Below are 18,069 nucleotides of genomic sequence, written 5' to 3'. Positions count from 1 at the left end.
CACCGTTCACTATCACACTTTCTACCTTCACCCCCTGTGTCTGACACCGCACGTATCACACGTTCGTTCTCAAACACGAAAGACCCCGATTTTTCCACGTCTCGAACGACGTCCACACGTCCGTCCGATAGCTGATTTGTCAAAGCAAAAGATAAGTTAAGAGAAAAGACAAAAAGAATAAGAGGAAAGAGATGCAAAGAGATAATATATAGCTATTACAATTACACGCGACTAAGATTCGTCCGGGATCGACGATCGCAGTGACAATGACAGCGAATGTTTACGAGTATCGTTCGTTTCTTAACTCGAGGGTGAAAGACGAGTAAAAGAGACAGGAAGCGAAAGGAAAGAGACGAACGATAGAGTTATAACTGGAAAACAGTTAAATAACGAACTTTGAAGGTCTGAAATGAGAAGGAATCGACATATCGCTCGGGGGGATGGACAGGTAAACGACAGGATTAAAACGATGGAGACAAAAAGAGAAAGAAAGAAAACAACCGGAGATAAAAACAGTACCGGATACGTTCAAGATATACGAAGTAGAGACACGCGTATAGCTGGCGCGATATAATTAGAGTGACTCGGTTAACAACACCGCAAAACAAGAAACGGAAAATGTATAAAAGGAAAGAGTAACGAGAATAAAACAAAAACAAAAAAAGAAAAGAGAAGTGACAAAAGAGTATAAAAGGAAATGAAAGAAACAAAAGACGATAGTCGAGCAAGGGTAAAGTCACCTTGCTTAAACACGTGACTGTGATGGGTGTGTATATATATATATAATAAGGATTATATATATATAACGAGTCAAGTGTGTGTGAATAATTCTTCTAGCTTGGAAAACAACGTGGCCGACGAGTGCTGTTGATTTGGTTCCGTGCAGGGTGCGAGCTCTCTTCGACTTGTACGCTTGCATTGTACCCCTAATTCGCGATTTTTTCGCGCTAACGTTTGTCCTAGAGCATTTAATATTATCGTATCTATAGTCAAATATCGTTCGAATCTTTGTAAATAATATTCAACGATTATTCTATTCTGTTCTAAAGGAAATGTCTCTACTTTGAGCATTAAACGAATCTGTTCTATTCGCTTTTTTCATCTTCCGTGAATCAGGGGTAACACACGAACTTAACCGTTATCTACGTACAATGTACCTGTCACATGTACGGTAACTTAGAAACTAGCGGATAATCAGAGCGACCAAGGCCGGATGGTTTTGTTGATTGCAGGTCCACCAGTGGAGGTTGGCGTCACCATGTATGTCCTCAGCATCAGCTCCGTGTCCGAAGTGTTGATGGTACAGTTTGCATTCTCAAACTCATACAGAACTCACATCGACAACCGTTCGTTCATTTCTTTCTGACCCTTCCTCTTCGTTCGTGCGTGTACCAACGCGTGTACCCCCTTTTCTTTCACACTGTTCATGGAAAACTCGACTATTCACCGTGAGAGCGATCGCGGCGAATTGAATCGTCGCACATACGATACGATCCATCGATCGTTCGTCCACGCAAACGATCAATCGGGGTCGATCGATCGTATCGAACCACGCGATACCAAACGCGTCGTCCGAACGAACCAGCTTTTCGAGCGCGTCGTTCATCCAACTATGCCGCTTGTTTCCGATTGTTTGTTTCACGATTATCCGATCCGCGTGTGTGTACGTGTGTACAAACGTTCTCGCGCAAATATCAATACGCTCGCGTTCCACGTGAAATTCAACGAAAGAACAACACGGGACAACGCGAGACGGATTAATAAATATTCGTCCGTGAATATTCATCGTTCGTTAGCATTGTTCGAATCCGGTCGCGAAATCTAAGTGTTCACCGATTGGGACCGATGTCGCGTAAAGTTCGTCGTATAGAATGAGATCGGTCGCGGCGCATATACACGTGTATCTATACGTCTCTGTTCGCGTACACAGAAGCGTAAACCGAAGTATTTCATACACGCATCGAAATCTCGAGGAATTCTCGACGGGTGACTGGAGAAACGTGCACCAAGAGACACATAGGCATCGCGGCTCGCGATATTTATGTTGGCAGCAAGGGGCATATTGGCACGTACACGTACACATTTGCATACAGATGCATATACTGTCTACCACTCACACGAAACAGAGACACACATAGAGAAAAGGAGAGATACATACCATACATACATACGTATAAAAACATACGTACACACACTCACACACCCTACACGGATGGCCTACTAACCTACGTTTTTATAGCTCGTCACAGCTGTTTGGTTGGCTGAACTGTTACAAGGGAACCTTGCTACGTTCCACAGTCTTCGCAAGATATATTCTTGTCTACTTCGTTTATGGTTTATGGTTGACTCGTTTAATTCGATTTGCGATGTTCTTGTTGCATGGCCCTACCCGCAGTGCTCGAATCAGCGACGAGAGCTCGATCAGCAACGAAAACCAGCCGCGAACAATGGGAAACATATAGCACCCTCGGACAAAAAAGTCAGAAAAATACGTTCCACTATACACGCCAATCTGCTCTAACGCTTTTTACGGTTCTCTCGCGCAATATCGTTTTCTACCAATTCGTTTTATCGCTTAGAAAGGATTTACGAATCGAAGGGTAAAAGCAAACGAACGATATACTGCAGGTTATCCGTTCGAGTGGCAAAAAACGTCGCGTCCAATAAACATCCGCGACGTTATCAAAATTTTCGCGAATTTTTCCTCGTCTCTAAGCCGAGAGTTTAAGTACGATTGCTCTGAGCGAGGTTGAAAAGCGAACGAATCGCGATTCGAGCGCTGCAGGCCGCACATACGTTGAGGCACGCATATATACGCGTAGACTTACACGTATTTTTGCAATTTCTAGATGTATACGTATATAAGCGTGTATACAGCGTTACGTATGGTATATATATCTATATATATATTTTCTTTCTCAATATTTAAGATACGTACATAGCGTAATCATATAACGTATTGTGTATTGCGTATACTCCTGTAGTATTCAAAAGGTATCTGTTCCGGTGTCTGCAATCAGTTTCAAACTGGCACGAAACTGGATCCATTTGCGTCCGCCACAGTTTCAAGCTCCATACTTTTTTCCATCTTTATCGATCGATATCGAAGCTTCAATTTGTGGATTATATTTTTTGGCAGTTTTGTTTAGTCGTGACTTATGGACAAATGACAAATACTACGGGAAAGCGAAGAATAAAGTTTTGCAAGTTGCGGACCATATAATCTCCCGGTTTGTCCAACGAACTCATAAATCATCAAAAAGAGATCATCGACGCTCGATCGTGATCCAGAATGCGAGTTTGGAGCTGAATGTACGAGACTGGACCCCAGGTGTTGAGCCCTGTGCGGAAACCAAATCAAGTCGACACTGTCACCTGGGACGTGACTCGCGATTTTTATACCCGTTGGCGAGCCTTCACTGTATATTCCACTTTGCCCGACCCTCTTTCCCCTTATCCGTCGGTTCTTCCGTTCTCGAGTCTTCCTTCGTACCAATTTAAGCAAGGAGTGCAGTCCATCGTCGGTGATCGTCTAATCGGAAACTTATCCCCTCTTCGGAAACTCGTCGAAGAACTACCAAAGTAGCCAATTTTCCTATCAATTTTCCCTCCTTTACATTTCTCACCCGTTGTAGGCGCATCAGTGAGAAATTTCGCGCCGAACGATGCTGCACGAAGGCTCCTTCTTTCCTCGCCCTTTACTCTCGTAGATTCTGGACATAGCGTTTGTCAGACGGACGTCTCGGGTACCACGACGGAGACACGCAAAGAGGAGCGGAAATAGTGGCAAAAGAGAGAGTCCGTGAAACAATCGAACGAGAAACACCATGTTCCTGAATTCCTGCTTCCTTCTGGCCAGCCGACGAACGCATAGAATATCAAAAAAAAAAAAAAAAAAAAAAAAAAAAAAAAAACTTTAATCTCCATCGAATCAATCGGCTAGAGGGGTCCTTGGTGTAGCCATTTAAGAGCTTGATGGTCTGTTTGAATTTTGAATTTGCGGCCCAGTAAATATTGTCTAAATCTTTTAACTGCCCAAACGATAGCTAATAATTTCTTTTCTGTTATAGTATAATTTCGGTCAGGAGGATTTAATGTTCTTGAAACGAAGCAACAAGGGTGTCCGTCTTGTGAAAGAATGGCTCCTAAACCTTTATTACTGGAAAATAGAAATTGGCGTGATACCGCGAGGACAGCTGTTTTTTTTTTTTTATTTATTTATTTTACAATTTTACAATTTGTCCAGTAGGACATTTGGTAAAATATTATAGCGGTGTGCTAATATATCATGTGGGTGGCTACCCCCAGCGGGGTACCATCATCGTGCAACTGTTATTATTGTTATTTATCGGAGAAAGAAAACAGAAGTAATTTGGTGTAATTCAAGTAAAAAAAAAAAAAAAAAAAAAAAAGAAAAGAGTATATAGCTTGTGCAACGTTGCGACTACGAATCGAGACTATACGAAATAATGTGTCTATAGATATCTATACATATATATATATTTCACATATATATATTTATATTATATTATGGATATAATACGACACCTATATTGAGCTGTATCATTGTCAGTGTGTGCAGTACGCTTCTGGTAGCTATGAATCACTATGATGCCGTACACATTCTAATTATTATTAATATTCAAGTATGTGTGTGCGTGCGCTTGTACAATCATACACGTGCACATGTTAATATCCACGCAGGTGTATCGCATCGAGATTATGTGCACGCGTACACACAGACTGGCCACTCGTCGAGGCGCAGAAAGCACAATGTGAAATACACGTTGAGCCAACCAGTGTTCTCGTACGAGCCTCTCTTGCCTTCCATCATTCGTCGCACACACTCTGCTGTTGCGTTTTTCCTTCGTTCTCTTCTTTTTTCCGTTCTTTTCTTCGTCTCTTTTCTTTTTTCTTCAATTTCGATTCGCTTGCAAGCTTCTGCTTTTGAAACTGCTTCTTTCTATGTATGTAACAGCTTCGTTACATAGCCGCTAGTTGTTTCGTACTCCTCGTTCTTGTCCTTCTTTTCTATCTCGATGTTCGTAGGCAAACGCTTACCTGCGCTACTTGCCTGCCCGCGAACTCTCTTCTCTTGCCAAGGAAAAGTTGCGAAGTGTCCTTAGAAACACTCGACAAAGCGCGACCGACGTTCTTTGCATCGTTACGATGCTACTCGAAGAACGTGATTCCGAATTATATACCACTGTGCCAGTCGAGAAGGAAATATTTCTTGTAGACGTAACGCGGTCGGACAGGATCAACGAGGTCTTGAAGAATACGCGGAAGATACATTTCCCGCACACGTCGTTCGATAACTTTAGGAGGAACAGTTAAATGGTTCGAAGATTCGTAAAATCGATGGGTAACGAGCGTCAAAATGCATAATACGACAAATTAGACGTCCAGTGCGCATCACGACACGACTGCACTGCGCCTGGAGGAACGCCAAACGAAGCAAAGCTCGCTGCCATGACAACTTCCGCCCGAAGTGACATCAACACCACATTACAACGGAGTTACTTTCGAGCCCACTTTAATTAAACTTGCATTCACGGATTCGCGTTCGCATCAGAAACTACTTATGACCACTAGGTAGACGATACCCAATTAATATAACAACCAGCAACTTTGCGCGCGTTCAATCGCGAAAGACGCAATATCATCTGAAACTGAAGACTCGTTGAAAAGTAGACGATGTCAGATATCGAAACGTAGAATACGTTGTTGCCATCGAGCACCACTTCAAGGAGCCAATTTCCACGGAAATGAAAAAAACCTCGTGTATACAATTGCAAAAAGTTGTTTACATGTTAAACATTGCATACATATTGTTCATTGAAAATTTTCTCGTATTTACATCACGGTTCGCTGTTCCGTAAGATAATCTAATATCGATACGTTGTTCTATCGTTTGGAAAGTTACGATTTATATTTAATACGTTATAAATGATGACGATGACTATGTACTAAGTTTTAATTTTATATTGTATGCGTGCATAGTATTAGTTTAGAAAGTGAAAAAGGTGATTTAGTTCGTTGACTTGGTAAGTAAGTAAATAAGTAGGAAAAAGTAAAGCTTCCATGCTCGATAGACAGGGTCGTTCGACTAACATCAAACGAAACAGTACGGTGGAATGGACTTCTCTATTTATTCCATTTTTATTATTTTCGTCTCCCAACTCCATCCTTGAAGCGGTATCCAAGCATCGCAATAGCATAAATCCGCACATTTATCCGGCATAAAACTTTCCGCGCTTGAAAACGTCACAAAAATATCGCGGCAACGTATACAGCGTCGATGACGGCGGTAAGCGTCGCCTCGGGTTGAAATCTTTCCAACATAGCTAGAGTGAGCGTCAGCCGTTATTGGAGCTGTAAAATGTCCAAGTTCGTTCCTAAAGTTTCCTGAATTTCTCTCTCTCTCTCTCCCTCTCTCTTCCTCTATCTATCTATCTATCTATATATCTCTCTATCTTTCTATCTACCTATCTGCCTATCTACCTATCTATCTATCCTCTATCTCTCTCTTTCTCATTCTCTCCTCTCTTCCAACAAAATTTCACACCTATAACGGTTGCGAAAATTTCAGTGCAACGTTTGTAATAGTCGTAAACTTCTCGATAAAATGTACAACGAGACAAGAGAACGCGAACCTACGAATTTATGGCGACAATTGTTATTTTATCGGTTGCGCGATCCCGCAATTTTTTTCCTCTTCCTCTGTCACTGAACTCGTATCCTAAATCAAAACTTTCCCGACAATTTTTTCGTGCACGCATAAAAGTCGTTTTCACATCCTCACAAACGAACCAATTACGAAATAAAGTAGAGTGGTGTCTACACGCGTGCATTGCACGCGTATAAACGCGTCGAGCGAAATAACGGAAACATCGCCTCGAACAAACTGGACTACATAATCGGAACACCGTGTTTATGCAACATGCGATTATGATCTCACGTGCAAAGTGTATGGCGCAAACGCACGTGAAAGATGTTTCATTCCACGCTCAATTGTGTACGGCATTTTTGGTGCGCTTCGGCAACTGACGATTTAACGAAGGAAAATTTTCGACACGAAAATAATTCAACATAAGTATTGATATACTGATCCAGAAGTTGATCAGAATTTCGTTGTATCCGTTACGAGTAAGAATTTAATCGATCTCAAGGATATATGATATTTCGAAGATGATCGTTATATTGGACCGAGTGTTGAAACAAAATGATAGAATTAATCAAATTTCACACTAAAGTTCCAACAACTTTCAGATCCTGCTGCATATCGTTGCTACTGTTATCAAGTTCGAAGTTCGATTAGACATAAGTATTTATAATTAGACTTAAGATTCTCTCTTCGCAAGTACGGTATAGGCAATGCATGTTGCTTCGATAGCGTTTCGTAGCATGCTTGCACGTACTAGTAGTGTTGCCCAAGTAATAATAGTCTATATATGGAATACATATAATCACCATATACACGGTCCATGCACCTTACCGCTTTCGCGTGTACACACGAATTACCCTCGCGTCGTGGAACTCCCCAACTGAGATCGACCACGTCGACAGAGATCGGATGCGAGTGAACCGTATACCGAGCGATACAGCTCGGCTTCAACCTGTATAATTTCCATTTCTATAGAATTATCTTATCGTCGAAACTTCGAAATAAGTGTCGAAATTTCAGGAACAGAGTACGAAATGTAACCAGTAATTGACTCTTCACGCTCAAAGATCTCAAATTATTAAAAAAGACCTGCTATACAGTGGCGGACAAAAGAAAGTTTACAAAATAAGAAATATAAAAAGACACCGTAATTTGTGCGTATATACAAAATCAGTTTGTATTAATGAGAGCAACGAATAAATATAATATGTGGTGAAAGACGTTTAGCATAAGGTTTATTAAAATTCATAGTGCACTAATGTTAAACTTCCCTTTGTCCGCCATTGTATTTAAATCGTTAAAATTAAAAACAGAAGTTTTTTGTTTCAGCAGATTCGCGTTTCTTGTGTTTTAAGAATCTCGGAATATTTGATTTTCAAAAATCTTTATTCCTTCAAAATTCTAAAATCACTGGAAGACTTTTAACTTACTAAACGGGATGCAAATGTGATTTATAGCACGATCGATATACGCCTTACTTGTCTTTAATAAGTGAACTTTTAATAGCGTCTTCGTTAAATGGTGAAACTTTAACCGTGTTTAAATGTGTTCCCTTGTAATTACATCTCAATAATAATAGACTAATCGAGAAACTTTGATCTCGAATAATAAATCTAGCCATCGGAATCGGTTGATTACGCTCCAACTATTCGCACTTAAACTTTCTTCTTGGAACAAATTACTCGCCTCGTAAGTGGAAATATACGACGAATAGCACGCTACAACGTTTGATGAATTCACGATGGACTCGCGCGAAATCACTTCTTTTTTTTTCTCTTCTCTTCGCCCGATGAATCGAACCAAGTAATCAAAGTTTAACGGAAGAACCTTGAATATTTCAAGCCGCGTAACTCCTTTCCGTGAGAATCTATTCCTGGTGCCCTTAAATTACGGTATTTACGTTCGACGGCCGTCTATTAAAACGGCCGTACCTTTAAATATTAAATCTATTCACTCTGCGAACCGCTTCACATAAAATCGCGCCCATTCAATCGCGTCCCGATTTCTTCGTCATGCGTAAAATTTTTGATTGAGCGTTTCACGATCTTCCGTTCACTTGAACTCGAATAACCAAGCCGTGAAATCATTTGTTGCGAGTGAAAATCGTTCAATTTTATGCGATGTTTTAACCGCTCTCTGGATTCGATGCATTTGTGCAGAAGTTGTATATAAATATACGTTGGTTAATACCATCGACAAATATAACATCAACTATCGAATACGAAACTATAGCTTCGTGATAGAGAGAAAATAAAAATAATTTCATCTCGATTGCAAACTTAAAACGTATGACATTAAAAATTTTCGCGGGACAACTTGCGACAAGTTTCACGAAAGACTGGTGTCTTGGCTTGCCTTAGCTAGCAGCCTGAGATCAGAACAAAACACTGAAGGAGAGTCTCGATAAGGTTACGCGAGTGTTCAAGTAGGCGATTTAGCGCGTTACGATAACCACGACACGTGGTACCCGGTACAGAGAAGTCGTCAGCAACAATCGACGAGAGTTTCCAGCTACCTGTCGACGTTCCCGATCTCAGTTCTGCGTTTCCTCTCCCATCGATCGATCGCTCGAACCCCTGTCTCCTACGATCGCGCCGCTTCACGTTTTCGTTTCTCCGTGTTACGTCTCGCTGTTTCCCCTAACCGTTTGAACCCTCTGTCAATTTCGCGTACAACCGTATCTCTCTTACTTTCCGTTTGTCTTTCTCGCGATGTCTCCATCCCCGTGGAAAGACGCTGAATCTTCCTTCCGTCACAAACTGCCCCGCCTCGCAAACAAACAAAGAGAATACGATACACGCGAGAAAAACGAGGAATAACGTGTAAGATAATCGCGTTCTCTCGTCAAATAGAATGACGAATATTTCTTTTCGCGATACGTTCATAGATATTCGCGTAGATGCGTTTTAATGACAATACGAACAGGGTTCTCGTATTCGTCGACAGATAAACCGCATGTTTCGAACGTGCAACGTATCAAATAAATCAGAGAATTTAATCGATGCAAATCTATTTATTCGTATAAAGTGGGATGAGAGACGCGTCAGATAGAAGGCTCCGCGTTATCCCGTCGCGATATCGGTTTGCATTCGCTCTCTTCCTCACGTATCCGGCGAAACTATGTTATTTTTAACGAAGGCATTGTCGCGTAAATGCTGTTAGTCTGTACGAACGTGTCACGTTGCATTGTTCGGACCCGATGCTTTGGCGTCCATTGTAGTTCCCAGACGATCGTGTCGATCGAAAATACGATTCTCGCGGCGTTTTACGATCCGAAATTCGACCACGGAATTACTTACTTTTACGTTCTTCCACGCTCGTTCTCGCGTGTCGTATCGCACCACGATTATTTACGACTCTAATGAAAGCACTCGCGTGTGTATGTGTGTCTCATGCCAGGACTTCACGCTGGATTTTTACTTCCGGCAATTCTGGACGGACCCGCGGCTGGCGTTCAAGAAACGAGCGGGCGTCGAGACGCTCAGCGTCGGCTCGGAATTCATCAAGAACATTTGGGTACCCGACACGTTCTTCGTCAACGAGAAGCAGTCGTACTTTCACATCGCTACCACCAGCAACGAGTTCATTCGTATTCATCATTCGGGAAGCATTACACGTAGTATACGGTGAGTAACAACGATTATTTCATTTCTAATTAGAAAATAAGAATATCCTCATCTATAAGTTACTATTAGAACTATTATACTATTAGAAGTTATAGAAAAGAAGCAAGGATAAATATTTTATCCTTTGCAATTGTTTGGTGTCTGTAGTGAAACGTTAATCCGTTCACGATTAATTGTACATTGTATCTTAATAAGCTATCGGTTAAATAAACGATAGATGTATTTATTTTCGGCAAAATTAATCACAAGTTTTAGGTTGTTATGTCTTCTTCATTTTTTCTTTGAAAAGACCTGATTCTGCTATTAATAATTGAAGCCACATCGACCGACTCCATAAAATCAGAAATAAAAGAATACAATGATTTTACAAACGCTGTTCCTTGAATGTATCTTAGAATTATTCGTGTCACCTGTTTGTAACGAAGGTAGGAAATTATTTGTTTCTTGAGAATTGAACATTAATCGCGTGCTTTTGTAACGAAATTAATTAATTAACAAGAAGTGGATCGATTTGGCTTCTAAGAGAATCAATTAAGAGAATGCAATTTTTTCCACAGGCTGCAAAAGAATTCTGTCCTAAAAGGATTAACGACGTGAAAATTTGTTTTGACATATAAACAAAAATTGGAAAAGAGTTCACCTGCAACTTTACCTTTCTCAAAACGAAATTTTTAGTCTGAAAAACTTCACTCCAAAAGTATGTTGAAATTGCTATATCGCGTGTAAAATTCTCAGTGTACAAAGGATCAAGTCTGATAAAAAAACGATTTCGATGTTAATACCAGCTTTAATTTGTAATTAAAATCGTTGAAAAGTATCCTCGACAAAGTATCCTGCAATCTCTCTGAACACAAGACGCAGCAGTATTTCGTAGCACGACGTCGGCAAAAGTCGGCGAACCCCTAAACGAAGAAGACTTTTCGAGTAATGGAATATATTTTCTAGCGTGAGGAGGAGCCCGCGATAAAACTGCCACGTTCAGACGCGATTTTAACCCCGTTTCGATACCCCGTTCCATTCAAGAACCGTCTAAACATTGGAGAAAGCAGTCGTACCAACGACGACAAATTTTCTTCCGAGGATCGGTCGTCATCGTTTCCATCCCCTTCTTCCTTCGACACTACGTCGTATTATCCCCCATATCCATTCCCCTCTAAAACAACGTCAAGTGTTCTGGTATTAACGGCGCTGCTATATTCACGCGATCCATGCATACCTAACTTTCCCGTGCGCACCCTTTCGTTGCTTTATATTACATTGCCTTCCGGATCTAGAAACTCAAGGCCGACTGAACGTAGGCGGAAAAGCGAAAAACACCAGGAGAAATTGATCGGAATGGATATCGATGTGTATATTTGGACATAGATTCTCTATGGTTGAACGAATATTATAACGATAACCGTTGCTTGAAGTTGGCAATAGTACGAGAGATTTGTACAAATTTCTTCTAGCTTCTTTGAAGTTGGTCCTCTAGCAACGATATCGATGTATGAATTTTTAATGTTGAGCAAACGTTTGATCGTAATTTTCGTTTATCACGTTCCATAGATTGAAAGTAATGTTTGCGTTTGTTACAGTTTAACGATCACGGCATCGTGTCCAATGAATCTGCAATACTTTCCGATGGACCGGCAACTCTGCCATATCGAGATCGAGAGCTGTAAGTACGCACGTGCGCGTGTATAAATGCATACATAACTGAACCGAAGTGACGATCTCAGAAAAGTTCGACACCCTCGCCTCTGTCCACTGTCACACAGACACGCTACATACGTTACATGGAAACATACGATTCGAATTTATCATCGGAGCATTAACAGTGTCGATCTTGCGAACGGCAATCGACGTTACCTGTTTTTTTAAAATATCGTTTTGAACGCTCAATACCTAAATTTCGCCTGCTACTTTCCACTCGTTATATACTCGGTTTCGATGAAAGTTAAAAACATTTTATCGCGATGAAGTTGAAGTTAAAAGACGTTTTGAATCGGATCAAGGGAGTCGATTGCCGTTGATTAAACGCGACTCAACTGTACATCGCTTTCAAACCCTTTTTCAGATAAGCTCAGAAAGACGCTTCTGTCGTGTACATTTGCGTCAAACGTAACAGGAAAAAGAACAGATTATGAAAAAAACGAAACCTAAGGGAATCTCGTATGTTCTACTTTTACACGCTCATACGAAATCTCGTTACCCGACACCTTACAACCCACCCCCTTCAACGCGACCTCCCCCGCTCTCTCTCTCTCTCTCTTTCTCTTTCCTCCTCCCACCCTTTCCCCGAATCCATAATAATCTCTTCTATTCCTTTTTCTACTCTGTCTTCTCCTCTCTAGCTATCTATCTATCTGTCTGTCTGTCTGTCCATCACTCGCCACTTTACACGCTCACTAACACGAATCAGTCACACGATCCGCGGCATCGTCGTGGATCACTTTCATTCACTCGGTCCACTCACTCACTCGCTCACTCACCCGCTCTCGCTCACTCTTATTGGGTTTTCTATACCATTCACGATGACTGTTTTACCTACGTGACATCGTGAACTTGCCGAGGCAGACGCGTGCTTTCGTTTGAAAATTCCAATGATGGGCGAATCGAACAAAAGAGACAAGAAAAGAAGAGGAAAAAGAAAAAAACAACGTAAAGAAACTTTACACCGAAGGGGATGATGTTTCAGAGTTTAATAGTCGATCGAATCGCTCGATGGATATCCTCGAGAAAACTTTTATCCGAAAATTTGTCTTAACGCGTTCAACGGGGCACATAAAATCGAAAAGAGTCCCTGGTGAAAATCAATTTTTCTATAACGCGTATCCATTTATCCAAGCATCGTTCGCAAGAAACTATAGAATTCCTATGATCGTACGTACGTTCGCGTCTTGCACGTTGAATGCGTTACACAGGATTGGACGTAATTAACTGCCTTTTGAACGGATCAGGATTCTGGAATAGTTGCAAGGTTCGCCTATTTCGATCGTTTCGAGTCGAATCACGCGTGTGGCTCGGCAACGAGGCACAGTGTGCGAACAACAAGAGCACCTTGACGAGAAGCGTGTCCGCAATAGCCGAGACGGCCGTCTCGATCGGGTCGCCCGCTGTATACGCAATCAACCCTGACGTTGACTTCAGCACGAAAACGAGTCGACGACACACGGCTCGATTAGACGTGCCGCTACGTTTAGGCTGCTAATAGTGTTACGAGAACGCATAGAGAACGAAAGGTCTCGCAAAGCGAGAAACAAGCTAACGCCCCTGGTAACACACCAGTGTACGGTGGCACGTACGGGAGAGCTAACCCAACCACCTTGCGTGGGTGTAGATGTGCGGCTGCGAATTCCTCTTTGTGTGTATGTATAAACGCGCGAATGGCCTGAGAGCGTGTGCGTATTATCACGAGCTCGCGCCGATTATCACTGCTGCAAATTGCACGCGATTATTGGGTGTGTGAAAACCGAAAGAGGATGCCCGGATGCTCACTCTCTCTCTCTCTCTCTCTCTCTCTCTCTCTCTCTCTCTCTCTCTCTCTCTCTCTCTCTCTCTCTCTCTCTCTCTCTCTCTCTCTCTCTCTCTCTCTCTCTCTCTCTCTCTCTCTCTCTCTCTCTCTCTCTCTCTCTCTCTCTCTCTCTCTCTCTCTCTCTCTCTCTCTCTCTCTCTCTCTCTCTCTCTCTCTCTCTCTCTCTCTCTCTCTCTCTCTCTCTCTCTCTCTCTCTCTCTCTCTCTCTCTCTCTCTCTCTCTCTCTCTCTCTCTCTCTCTCTCTCTCTCTCTCTCTCTCTCTCTCTCTCTCTCTCTCTCTCTCTCTCTCTCTCTCTCTCTCTCTCTCTCTCTCTCTCTCTCTCTCTCTCTCTCTCTCTCTCTCTCTCTCTCTCTCTCTCTCTCTCTCTCTCTCTCTCTCTCTCTCTCTCTCTCTCTCTCTCTCTCTCTCTCTCTCTCTCTCTCTCTCTCTCTCTCTCTCTCTCTCTCTCTCTCTCTCTCTCTCCCTCTCTCTCTCTCTCTCTCTCTCTCTCTCTCTCTCTTTCTCTTTCCTCTATTCGATCGAAGGGTTTCTTTCAATCATGCTAACAACGAATCAATTCGAACGAACGAATTTTTCTCGTTCCACTTCGATCGAAGCATCGTATCTCGTTGGAGAGAGGGCTAGCTCGCGGTGAAAAACGATTAATTAGCCTTGGAAAATCGGTGATGGTCGAAAAGCGGGCAAACCGCCGTCTCGTTAGAAATATTTATCGTAAACAAGTTATTAACTCGTTAACGATAATCGGCCCAGCAGTCTGATCATTTAGCAGCCATTAAATCATTGCCCCTGTATCAATAAGTTCGGTAATTGTACTGTATAATCCAGTAGCCTGCTATTCGCCTCGGTTCTCGATAACGATACAATATGTATTATCGATGGTCGGATAAGCAAATAAATGATAAAACGAACGCACCTGGTAACCAACCAGCTAAATTACAACGATCGTTTCGCGTAACGATTCTGGCCGACGATTGTATAAGGGTTGAAACGAGGAGAAACAAGGAAAAAAAAAAAGAAAAAAAAGAAACAAAAAGGAGTCGTGAAACGCATCCGGTGCCTTTGATTATACCAGAAGTCTAGCGGAGATTGGTAATCTATACGGGGACAATGGAAAAAGTTTCGGCCTAACTCGTTCCGGCTAAGAGATCTATATTAAAACTCAGTCGTTTGCAGGATACGACGAAAGGCCGCCGGAAGTCGGACGCTCGAGATATCAAAGTAACTTGACCAAGTTCGTTGATTAGTTTCGCGGAGTAGAAAGCCGGATCGTGCCGTCGTCCTTAATTGCTGCAGCTTCGTCCCCGGCGAAATTATTACTGTCGTTAAAAGTATTTCTGTTCCGATCTGTCGCGGCCCATGCGCCATTCCCACCTACCGCTCATTCCGCTTCCTCACGAAATGGTAATTAATAACGATTAATATCAAGGCTGATACTACTTACGTAAATGGACGAAGCATCAATCGTCGATCCCAGCCAGCTCGGAACATTCGGCAAACATTCCACTTCCTGGAAAACGATATAAAAGCGCGCTCTTAGTAATACCGTAATGGAAGAAATGCGTGCAAACGCAACGCGAATAGATTCCAATCTAACTATAAACGACGAGTAATTACAGAAAATTGTTCGATGACTTTCAACGCTACTCGTTTCCAGAGTATTTCCATCGGTCGCTAATGTTCTCGCGTAATTTATTTTAATTAATACAACTTTATTCGTCCGACCAAATCCACGTTTTAATTCGGTCTAATTAAAACAATGCTCGCTTAATTATCGATCGAAATGTACTCTCCGTTACCCCGAAAATTCGGGATCGTCGTTACTCGTATTTAACGAGTTACGTAATATTTTCACCGTAACTATTTTGATTCGTGGAAAATAATGAATCCATCGTAGCCCTACGCTGAATGGACACGGAGGAAGGATATTAATTAAATTTTTTCAAACGCGATTCATTGGCATCGTTATTTTTAATCCCGTTATCGGTCGATGTAACACGCCCACTCGTTATTGTCGCGATTTATCGAGCCGGCATAGGTCATCAACGACAAACTTGGTCAAGCCCGAGAATTCATTTGCGAGCCCGAGTGAAAAAATAAACGACGGCCTTTGTTATCGAACCAGTTTGTGATGTTTGGCCTGCTACGTGGCGCATTAACGTTATTGTACTACCGCGTTTTCCAATATAATCGCGTTTCGGCGTTACACGATGTTGCCATCGTCGACGAAAGCGGACGTGCAATTTGCAGTAACTCCAAACGACAGGTAGTGAGCTCGATCACGCAGAAGTACGGTCAACCGTTGATCCACCGTTGGTGGATATCGAGCTGACCGACGTTTACGCAGCAAGGGCAAACGCATTTCGTGGTGGTTTGTAGACGTAAAAAAAAGGGTAAACATTTAAAGAGTAAAAAGTACATATCGAAAAGAGAAAAAAAAGTTGAAAATGTAAAGAGATTATCCTCGTCGAGAATAATTCCAGGACGACTACGAGTTTCCGCATCTTCGATCGCAATCTGCGTGACATAACCGTACATAACCGTAAAACGTATTTACGAGCATCCTCCGAAGGGTCTCCACTGTACCAATTTACCACAATTGTGAACTATCACGTCGGTCTTAGCAAACTTTAGTGTAATTTCTCCGCAACCGCATACAGCGAATGTCTCGCTACCGTGTCGAGTTTCTGCTCGATCGGGAATACGCGCAGAGAATATCGACTCAGAACGGAGGTATTCAAAGATATCGATGTAAAAAGTCGAAAACAAAAAAAAAAGATGCGAAAAAGTAAATAGAAAAAAAAAATGATATCAAACGACGGAGAAATCGCACAAAAATTGAGAAAACCATAGAGCACACGCACAGCTGTATATATCAGACAATTTTTCGAACAAAACGATCAAAACATATTATAACTTTGGCTCCGACGACGAAATGTCTTTACGAACGTGTGCTACATGAATACACACTAAAAGTCACCACTTTGCCACTGTCACAAAACCACCACCACCACTTGACCATCACTATCACAAAACCAAGCCCCCGGCCCCCTCTAAAAAGCCTCCGACATATAGCACTGAGCCTCGTGTCCGGGGACGTAGTAAAGGGCCGACGACGGCCAGCCCCGAAGGAGGCTAAACACAGAAAACGACGTGTCGACTACGGTGCGACCGAATTAAAACGCATTGTGCATCTAGCCCAGCGCATGTAAGAACGAAACGACTGCAGCATTTTAGCCACGACGTGACGTGCCGTGGCCCCGTTCTCGGTATGCCTATACATATTCATTTTTTCGAATATCTAGTTATGATATATCGACCTTGGAAAACCGATTTTCTCTTATTTTGTTAATATTCCAAAAACTGGTACCCAATTCCCCCGGCCACTTTTGCGTATGCTATTAATCATACTTATAGAATCGTAGTTTGATGATACTTCGTCCTAGATGAAAGTCGGCATGCCTTTGGCACGAAAATATTTTGTTCCGCTCTCTTAACCCAGGACCGAATTTTCGACTGCGCAACTTTAGTCGGCATCGAGTTTTTGCTTCCTGTTATTTATACTTGTGCGTGCCTTTAACGATCCGTTGAATGTGCCGCTTTGGGTTTTGATGGATAATCTAACGCGTATTCACCAGAGAACGATCGGTTCTCGTTGCTTTCTAAGCGAAGCATTTAGAATGTAAATATTTTTTCCACGAGATCGTAGTAAAACGACTATCTCCCTGAAATTCAATTGAATATCGTTACAACGGATCTTGATCTATCTCTTTTTAATTCTACGAATTATCCACAATGAAATATAAAACTTGGTCAAAGTTCCTGAAAAAGTTCAAACAGATAAAAATTCGATTTAAATCTTTTACTTTGAACGATACATTTCGCTAGTATGGCTATCGCGATTTGAATAATTCGCTCGTCTCGTTTCAAAAGAAATAGTTACCGCGGCGGGTACGGGCGATCGTTAAAGTAAAAAAATTGATCGACCGAATTCGATCCAGGCTAAATGGGATCCGATAATAGCATACTTTGCGAACGCGAATATTGCAAACGACCATTCCAACGGGAGTAAAAAGAAGTTAAATTCCGTGTTCAGAATTCGTGTCACTGGTAAAGCACAAAGCATGCGGCATCGGGCATGACGTACAAAATTACGTGGCACGAAGCATGCGATTGTATATGCTGATGCATGTATACATGTGTGTGCGTGTATGTATATTTTGTGTGTGTATATGCGCGAAGGGAACGCGCGCGCGCGCGC

General features: G+C 42.0%; 1 protein-coding gene and 1 long non-coding RNA gene across 12 annotated transcripts in view; one reads left to right on the top strand and one right to left on the bottom strand.

The window, feature by feature from the left end:
• LOC105680274 overlaps positions 1 to 18,069 on the bottom strand; it is a 153,131-nt gene that overhangs the window by 110,006 nt on the left and 25,056 nt on the right. For 2 of the 3 annotated variants that reach the window (XR_002945975.2, XR_004461016.1), the window contains one exon: positions 15,253 to 15,318. This is a non-coding gene — a long non-coding RNA (uncharacterized LOC105680274). Of the gene's footprint in view, positions 1 to 14,723; positions 15,319 to 18,069 lie in introns of those variants that run through there. The other variant, XR_004461017.1, reaches the window with a different exon arrangement.
• Positions 1 to 18,069, top strand: part of LOC100749433 (gamma-aminobutyric acid receptor subunit beta) — a 98,335-nt gene that overhangs the window by 63,610 nt on the left and 16,656 nt on the right. For 5 of the 9 annotated variants that reach the window (XM_012381136.3, XM_012381135.3, XM_024365031.2 and 2 more), the window contains exons 4-5: positions 10,067 to 10,293; positions 11,871 to 11,953. In XM_012381136.3, coding sequence (XP_012236559.1) covers positions 10,067 to 10,293; positions 11,871 to 11,953 — 310 coding nt within the window. Of the gene's footprint in view, positions 1 to 1,232; positions 1,301 to 10,066; positions 10,294 to 11,870; positions 11,954 to 18,069 lie in introns of all 9 variants that reach the window. The other 4 variants (XM_012381137.3, XM_033318850.1, XM_033318849.1 and 1 more) reach the window with 1 other exon arrangement.

Source organism: Bombus impatiens, unplaced genomic scaffold (genome assembly GCF_000188095.3).
Source record: "Bombus impatiens unplaced genomic scaffold, BIMP_2.2 scf_0128, whole genome shotgun sequence".
In the NCBI taxonomy this organism is placed as follows: domain Eukaryota; kingdom Metazoa; phylum Arthropoda; class Insecta; order Hymenoptera; family Apidae; genus Bombus; species Bombus impatiens.
Note: the sequence above shows the minus strand (reverse complement) of the source record. Positions and strands in the feature narration are given on the sequence as shown.